At 41.5% G+C, this 9,143-nt stretch overlaps 1 protein-coding gene across 1 annotated transcript; it reads left to right on the top strand.

Moving 5' to 3' along the window:
• The first annotated feature begins 364 nt into the window (after nt 1-364).
• On the top strand, nt 365-6,834 carry LOC139628384 (COUP transcription factor 2-like). The gene is made up of 3 exons (XM_071490020.1): nt 365-1,343; nt 2,499-3,023; nt 4,999-6,834. The coding sequence occupies exons 1-3, from the start codon at nt 848-850 to the stop codon at nt 5,271-5,273; spliced, it is 1,296 nt and encodes a 431-aa protein (XP_071346121.1). The 5' UTR covers nt 365-847; the 3' UTR covers nt 5,274-6,834.
• Nucleotides 6,835-9,143: the final 2,309 nt, after the last annotated feature.

Genomic DNA, 9,143 nt, shown 5'->3' with positions numbered 1-9,143 from the left:
CCTTATACATCAGAGGAAGCTGTATATGACAGATGTCTGAGAAAAGAACAGCAAGCAACACATACACACACACACACATACACACACACACACACACACACACACACAAGCAGGCAGACAACCAGAGAAGATCAGGGGGAAGATAAGGAATCACACTCTGAGGTGTGTATCAACAGAAACTGAAGCCTCACGCTGCCGCTGCTCCCAGATCAGCTTCTCCTGGCGTCAATCCCGCCCCAAACACAGACGTCACCGAGTCACAGCCGTGACGTGGGGACGCACCACTCTCCTCCTTCGTCCCGAGCAAAGCATCGTCAAAATCATCATCCATCACCCTCTCTCTCTCTCTCTCTCCCCTCCGTTGTCTTTTTAATGTAACTTCTGACTGATCGGGAAAGCAGGGAGCGTCTGGAAAGCCTGGTCCAGCGACTCCATCACTGATGAGGGATCAGCTCGCACGGTATTCTCTTTAAAGCTGGACACACCGGACAGAAAGGATCAGATTACATATTTTTGGGATAACGTTGCTTCCCCTTGTGGATTTTGGCTCAGATTTATCTGCCTTTATGTGGATGTTATAGCGCATATCTCGGTCTGAATGAAGCTTTCTTTTCGGATTCCCCCCGCGCCAAGCTGTTTCTGGGTGACTGCCCGTTCTCTACTTGTGAAGTCGCGCGTTATAATTTTATTACCGTTATCTTATGAGGTCTGTTCACATACTGAGGCGTAGCTTGCATTTATTTTTTTCCTTGAATGTGTTTTAGTAATTCATGTCGACATATCGTGTGCGTTAATTATTGCGTAAAAAGAGGAAAGTTGGGCGCGCAAAGTTTTGGAGACGGTCGATATGGCTATGGTGGCGTGGAGAAACACCGAGGGCGTCGGGGACACTCAGGGGACCCTCTCCTCCCCGGTGTCCCAGGTCGCACCTCTGTCTCTGCCCGGGGAGCTGACGGGACACATGAACCCGGCGTCTCTGGAAATACCTCCGGCAGCAGCAGCACCCCAGGGCGCACCCCCGCCCAATCCGTCCAGCACCACCACCGCGACCACCACCGCCAACATTAACAACAACACCTCCTCTTCCTCCTCCTCCTCCTCGTCCATGGACAAACAGCAGAGCCAACAGATCGAGTGCATCGTGTGCGGGGACAAATCCAGCGGGAAGCACTACGGACAGTTCACATGTGAAGGATGTAAGAGCTTCTTTAAACGCAGCGTCAGGAGGAACCTGACCTACACCTGCAGGGCCAACAGGAACTGTCCCGTAGACCAGCACCACCGCAACCAGTGCCAGTACTGTCGCCTCAAGAAATGCCTCAAAGTCGGCATGAGGAGGGAAGGTACGCGCTGGCATCCTCCTGTTGTTGCTATCGGTATTAACACATCATACTATCCAGCACCACACGGTCCAGGACACCGCTCAGCTTCACACAATGCTCTTTATTGACTGATTTATTTATCGATTGTTTTATTGACATCATTTTCTTTCAAGACACGTCTGCCTAATAAATTCCAATAAAATGTTGTGCACAGCTCTGCCGGGGTTTCTGGACACACTCATGTAGATGTTGTCTTTGTCTAGTCCATGATTAGCAGAGATATTTTCTCCGCCTGTTAATATTTCTGTAACAGAGCCTAGCTTCATATTGTTATCATGTTTGTTTTGGATGCTGCTCTTATAGCCTGCTGCCTGGCCTGTGATCGCGCAGAGATTAGTGCGCTGCGGCTAGCATCCCGTAGCATTTCCAGTTTATTATTGTTGCAGTTCGCCCGCTGTCTGTCCGTCACCTCGGCCATTGTGTGGCTGAAACAGTCTGAGGCAGCTTTAAATGCCACATGTTCAATTACGACCGCGGTGCTGCTGCATTTTAGTTTAATTTAGACGCGTTTTTCGTTTTAATTGTAGCCTTGAAGTGCGGGACGTTTTGGGCAGATAATGTGGGCGCATGTGGACTGTGAGTGTATGTGTGTGTATCTATCCATTATGCATGCTGGTCCTACAGGCCCAACGCAGCCTACTGCAGCCTACTATGAGCCCGCTTCAAAAGCAGCCCAGCGACATTTGAGAGTTCATTCAACAGTTTTATTCTAAATTCCAATAAACTTTAATCCAAATTTCCCCAACAAAAAATAACTGTCTCATCGAGGAGGGCTGAAAGTTGCTTGTGAGTGGTCTGTGTGCCCAGTGAGTAGGCATTATAACATTACGGATTTTTGACTGTCCATCGGGACAAATCCCGGTGAGCGTACGCCCGGTTAAACATCTCGCACACCATTATCTGCAGGTTGTGGCCTACAAACAGATTTCCGAGCTCAATATGACATTTTATTCCCCCAAAAAAGTCTAATGGTTAAAATGGGGACGTGGGGTATCAGATTGTCAATTGTTTTAATTAATATCTCTGTTGTTTTAAAGATGTCTCCTGCATTTAACTGGATGTATTGTTTTAATCGCCTGTAGCTTGATTCCACATTTCTGATGTTTTTCGTTGCAGCTGTCCAAAGAGGCAGACTTCCTACCCAGTCTTACCACGGCCAGTTTGCTCTGACAAACGGAGACCCTCTACAATGTCATTCCTATCTGTCTGGGTACATCTCTCTCCTGCTGCGGGCCGAGCCCTACCCGACCTCCAGGTTCGGCTCTCAGTGCCTGCAGAGCAACAACCTCATGGGCATCGAGAACATCTGTGAGCTGGCGGCCCGGATGCTCTTCAGCGCCGTTGAGTGGGCCCGCAACATCCCCTTCTTCCCGGACCTGCAGGTGTCGGACCAGGTGGCCCTTCTCCGCCTCACCTGGAGCGAACTGTTCGTCCTGAACGCCGCCCAGTGCTCCATGCCCGTCCACGTCGCCCCGCTGCTGGCCGCCGCCGGCCTCCACGCCTCCCCTATGTCCGCGGACCGGGTTGTGGCCTTCATGGACCACATCCGGGTCTTCCAGGAGCAGGTGGAGAAGCTCAAGGTGCTGCACGTAGATTCAGCAGAGTACAGCTGCATCAAGGCCATCGTGCTGTTCACCACAGGTAAACTCTCCGTCCCTTCATTCAAACATGGAGGCCTGCATGATGAAATGTGTTTAGGTGCTCTGAACACTGAAGTGTGGACAGTGGTTTAATGTGGTAAATACATTGATATCCAGTCAAACAACCACCAGTACTAACAGAATACTTAAAAAAAAATAAATCTCCCAAAAAGAAAGAAAGAAAGAAAGAAAGAAAGAAAGAAAGGCAACATACTACTACAGCTGCATGGGGCTTGAGAAAAATACAAAATTGGTGAACTATGGCTGAACTGAGTGTGTTTTTCAGCCTATAGAAGACAATGAATTTGTAATGGAAACAACCATCAGTTAAATAAAAGATATTTTAAGAAAAAACAATATTTTAATGATATTGATGGTGTGAACTTTGGTTGTGAAAGGTGAAAGTTGGTTAAAAAAATATACCTGTAAAACTTTATTTTGCTTAGGGTTTTCCTCAGTGATCCATACATAAATACATAAATAAATACTTTAATAAATAAAAACAAAAATAAATGCATCAAATATAAAAAAAAAACATTTATTTTGCTATACATAAATGCACAAATAAGAAAAGAAGAAGAAATCGAAGAAAAGACAATAAGAGGTCTTATCTTCATATAACCCATATAATTTCCTAACTACTGACTAAGACCTTCAGTGAACTTAAATGACCTTATAGAGTTTGTCAGCCCTTAAAGGAGCATAGTGAAGTGTATCAGTGTTATAAAGCGTATTTTTATTATAGCGTTTAAGAGGCTGTGGGTGAGGTTAGGTGGGTTTACAAACTGCATCAAATCCCTGCAGCCTGTAAAATATAAAACACTTTGCATGAGTCATCCAGTATGCAAATGAAAATAGGGCTGGGCATTTAACTTCTGACAGCCTCTAATATTTTATTCCATTTCTGATGCGTCTTTTATGTGGAGCAACAAAGCACTTTATCGAATACTATCTTATCCTATTGACAAATTTATTATTTTTATTTTAAGCCCCAAATAGAAAGCATCTAAATAAACTTGTAATTTGTCAGCTTTAAAATTTGCATTTATTTATTCATCAAAAAGTGAACAAAACAAATTAAATTTGATTTACAACTAATTCTTCCACAAAAGACCTTTATGACTGTCATTATTGGCACTGCAAATGCATGCTATTTATTTCACAGCCTTTTAATACAGTCAGAATATTTGATGGGTGGATCCAAAGGACAAGCAGCAGCAGTAAAAAATAAAAAAAGGTTTTCTATGTAGGTCTATTTCAGTCCCCATGAGCACTTCTGAACACGTGTCTTTAAACTGGGACACAGTAACCGTTCTTTAACCCCTGCTTCCATCCGGCCTGCAGCATTACAGTGGTGTTTACGGACAGAGGGGTCTGCTGTGTGAAGACATACCACAAATACAGTATATAAAGGTCTTATACAGTAACACTCGATGCTCGGGCTGTGCTATTGATACATTGCTTAATTTTTGTTTTTTTTTGATGGGAGCAATAGCACCATCTTTGATCCCTGATGGCAATAGACTGATGTGTTATCACTTTATTTCAATGACAGGGCAACTGTAGGCTGATGTTTTTCTTCATGCTGTTATGTTTTCACCACAGAAATTTAGAGATTTGACCCAGCCACAAATGCTCAGCAGTCCTGCCCATTCTTTCATTGTCTTGATCAGAGACATAGTAAATAAGTGGTATCAGTGAAAAACATCAGGAGAAAATCCATAGTGTAATTTCTCTAAAGTTTTTTTGTTTCTGGTGGTTTTTTGCCTTGTGATAATCAAGGTTTCATGAAACGCTGTCTTTCCTATGCTGCTGTGAGCTGTAGCCCCTCTGTCCTAACCTTGCTAGTGAAATTCCTACAAAATATGAAACTGTTTAGGTTTTTGTTGGCGATCCTTTCGATGCCTGAACCGCTGGTCCTGATCACTTCTTCTCCTGCCTGTTGTTTGTCTTGCTGTTGTCCTCTCTGTCTGTAGATGCTTGTGGTCTGTCGGATGTGGCCCATGTGGAGGGTCTGCAGGAGAAATCCCAGTGTGCTTTAGAGGAGTATGTGAGGAGCCAGTATCCCAACCAGCCTAACAGGTTCGGGAAGCTGCTGCTCCGCTTGCCTTCCCTCCGCACCGTCTCTTCCTCTGTCATAGAGCAGCTTTTCTTCGTCCGTCTGGTGGGGAAAACCCCCATAGAAACTCTGATAAGGGACATGCTGCTGTCAGGGAGCAGCTTCAACTGGCCTTACATGCCTATTCAGTAGAGGAGGAAGCTGCAGTGGCGCTGCTAAGGTCAGGAAAGGTCTCACACCTCAAATCAAGTCATTTCAGTGACTGCAGCTTAAAATCTGTGCCGCTTTGAACAAGGAAAAAAAAAAACTTCCACTGGAATAAGATAATTACAAAAGTTTTCCAGTTAAAAATGTATTACAGTTTCACCATTTTCTTGATACCTGAGCAGGGATCTGCCATATTCTGCATTGCGTTCAATAAATTAACCATTTTGGCAATGATCTGACCCCACTGGCAGAATTTTTTTACTTGTTCAAAAAGAAAGAAACAACATCTCACAAGATGAAATGGCTGGTCATGATGGACATTCTTGCAGCGCGGTGACCACTCACATTCTATGGTTTTTGGGATAACAAACAATATTTATTGGACCCTGTGTGTATATTTATCGTGCTTGTAAATTATGTTTTGGCTCCTTTTTTTTTTTTTTTTTTAATGTTTTATGTATTTTTGCCCCAGCCAGTGAGAAAACTGCAGGGATCGTCTTGTGTTGATCTATTTTTTTTCTGTTTGTTTGTTTCATACCTTCCAGACATGGCACTTTGGACTAAAGGAACGTTTCCTAACGATTTCACACAAGTGTTTAAAACCCAGCATCTCCTGACTTTTACCTATTTGCTCAGTTGTGTATGGACCGAAAAGTGACATTAACGCTCTGGTTTTCGTTAGTTTGGGTTCTTACTCTATTTGCATTATCGACACTGAAAGAATGAAAAAGAGCAAAACATATTTGGAAACTTCTCATGGTCAGTGTAAGCTTGCGCCAAGTAATGCATCACTTGTTAATCACTGAATAAGTAGTATCATTACTACAATATGTCCTTAAATATTTTAGTTAATACTTATTGGCTGATTTTTTTTCTTAATGGTCCATTTCTACTTCTTTGCCTTCAAAAAAAAATTTTAAATTTTTTTCTCCATGTCTCTTATCAAATGAGTCAATTTTGCCACTCACAGAAATTCAACTTTTCTTGTTATCTCTCATCCAAACAGAGTTAATGATGAGATGATGACGTTGAATAGGAAAAATAGATTGACTGTTGTAGTTTAATCTGATGGGTTTTTTTTTTTTTTGCGAAAAAAATCTTTTCTTCCCACTGGTAACTTGTTACAGTGAAAAGAATGACGTCACCCCACTGATTAATGACTGATGCATTACCACACGTCTCCAGGTCTTTCACACTGACTGTCTGAGAGAGATTTTCAGAACACTGGGGCCTGATATGTAACTACAGTTTCTTAATGGGATAAATGAACTGTACACAACTTCCCAGGAAAAAGTAACAAATCTATTTCATTATGATTCATGCATTTTTGAGCCCAGGCCGCTTTAATGGCACAATAGACCACTGCAGGGTATTACTGAACTGAAAGTGTGTGTATATGCATGTGTGCGGGCATGCGTCTGTGCGTGTGTGTATGAGTGTGTATTTGTGTTTACTTCTTTTTGACAACCACTCTGATGTACTGTGAAAGCATATTGGTTAACATATTGGTACCGTATTAAATTATAACTCAAGATTTATAAATAAAGTGTATTTGGTTTATTTTGTCATTTCAATCCTATGTGACTGGCCTCCCTCCCCACAGAGAGAAATATGTGTGTGTGTGTGTGTGTGTGTGTGTGTGTGTTTGTGTGTGAGTGAGCACATGAGTTTGTTTACTGAAACTGAGCAAGAAAATGAAAGTCAAGCAGAGCTGTCTGCTGCTCTGGAGCCTGTTTCTGACTGAAATATTGTCATTCATCAGACATTTTAATCAAACTAATTGCTTTCCATTGACAGCCTTTATGTGTGTGTCAGAGTTTATTTGAATTTGCCTTATTTGAAGACCTCCTGCAGGAAAACATTTAACTTGTCTTCAGCTGTAATGCTAAGTTGGGCTTGGTGAGCAATTAACTTGAACATATTTAAAACTTTATGAAAAAAAAAAAAAAAACACAAAACCAGAACAGACTGTTGACTCTGCATACAAGACGTGTTTATTTTTATTTTGCTCTGCTGGTACAGATTTGGGATTTTGTAATAATGTGAGATCTTATTATTTAATTACTGCACCAAATTCATTCTTATATATATTAATATGAATCACTATCTGAAGTGTAAAAAAACAAAAAAATAACATGTTAGATGCAACACTACAAATACAAACAGTGATAAATTAGAAAACGGAGGTATAACCTTTTAACGCCAAAATAAAAGCATCAAATGATACTTTTCCCCCATAGAAGTCTATTTTCACTTAGGTTAAACTAGTTTTTACTACTTGTCATTAACTTGACACCTCTTAACAACCCTGCTTTTTTTTTGTTTTGCTATTAAGGAATCTATTCATTCATAAAGGTGGTTAAACTCTGCATAAGGGAAGCGAGCAGAATGAAAATAGAGTTATAATCGTGTCTGTGTTACCAGATTGAGGGACAGGGGGGATTAAAGCAGCTTCTTTGCTTCTTAGTGGACAGAGAGCTAATGAGGGGCCCCTGAGTGCTCTGTCACTACCAGTTTACCCTGAGGAGGATGAAGCTGGGCGCTCCACGGCCCCTGTGCGTTCTGAGCCAAAGGGCCAACAGAAAACAATGGAGCATTTTCCCACACACGTCCAGGTCCGACAGAGGAAAATGCCAAGGAGCAGTGGGCTGGTGTGGTGGAGGAGATCCGGCTCAGGCTCAGGTGTATGAGCAGGAGAGACACCTGAACTGTTGCTCAGATGGATTTTCATTTGCTTCTGTATTTACCTCCCTTTATTAAGATTGGTCTAAGTCAACGGCGGCTCTGCTGTTTGTGGGCAGCTGCGGCTGGATCAGTCATTACGCGGTATGGTTTGGACATAGCCAATCAGCTTTCAGGAGTGAAAGTATGTAGCCAATCAGGTCACTCTGACGATTCTCTTTTTTTAAATGAATATTAATATTCATCATGTCAAGTGAGAACTAACTGTTCATCTTAAGAGACTGAAGCCCACAGGAGGATTTATCATAATGTGTACAAATGTTTAAGTGTTACAGCAAATAACATTATCACGTAGAATAATATTACAGTAGGCTAATATCTGATAAACTGTGTTTTTCTAGTGTGTGCGTGTGTGTGTGTGTGTGTGTGTGTGTGTGTGTGTGTGATCTTGTCTACAATGCAAATCAACCTTTTACGCGAATTCTTTTCACCAGGATACCCTAACACTAATATTTACTATAAATACAATTCTTTAACATTGTTTTAAGAGGTGGACCCTTCTGAAAAATACTGGGAAAAGTATAAACTGTGTTAAAGACAAGTAACATCATTTCTACCAATTTAGTTTTAAGAAAAAATCGTATATTTCAGGACTGAACAGAAAATAATATGATGTAAAGTACTGTTACATTTATATCTGTAGTTATAAAGTTACCGTATTGATCTCCCACGGCCCGTTTCCCAGCAGATGTCAGGAAAGAAATAAATGGACATAAGCCACATGACTTTTTGATGCTTTTGCACCTTGCTGATATTCTAGCTTTTAGGGCCGAGGGGTGAAATGAAGTCAGTCATTCTACAGCCTAATTGTGAAAATTGCAGTTAAATGTTTGAAATACTGTCTAATCACCGGGACGTGGCAGCTCCATTGCAATATATTGGTGATGTGATGTCAGCTTTTGAAAGTGCTTCACTGACATGTTTTAAACCAATAATTATCACTGTACACTGTCATTCTCCCCCCAAAATGTAATTTCACATCCATTGTGTCGATTATATATTGACATTTTATATTTTAGAAATAGGGTAGACAATACACAAATTAACCTATATATTCAAAAAAGATTTTCAAAGAAAAAAGGTTTGGGCTAATATTTTGATTGAAGACAAACA

This window comes from Trachinotus anak, unplaced genomic scaffold (genome assembly GCF_046630095.1).
Source record: "Trachinotus anak isolate AG129_WGS33_773 ecotype Australia unplaced genomic scaffold, CSIRO_AGI_Tana_v1 ptg000011l, whole genome shotgun sequence".
NCBI classification, from domain to species: Eukaryota; Metazoa; Chordata; class Actinopteri; order Carangiformes; family Carangidae; genus Trachinotus; species Trachinotus anak.
Note: the sequence above shows the minus strand (reverse complement) of the source record. Positions and strands in the feature narration are given on the sequence as shown.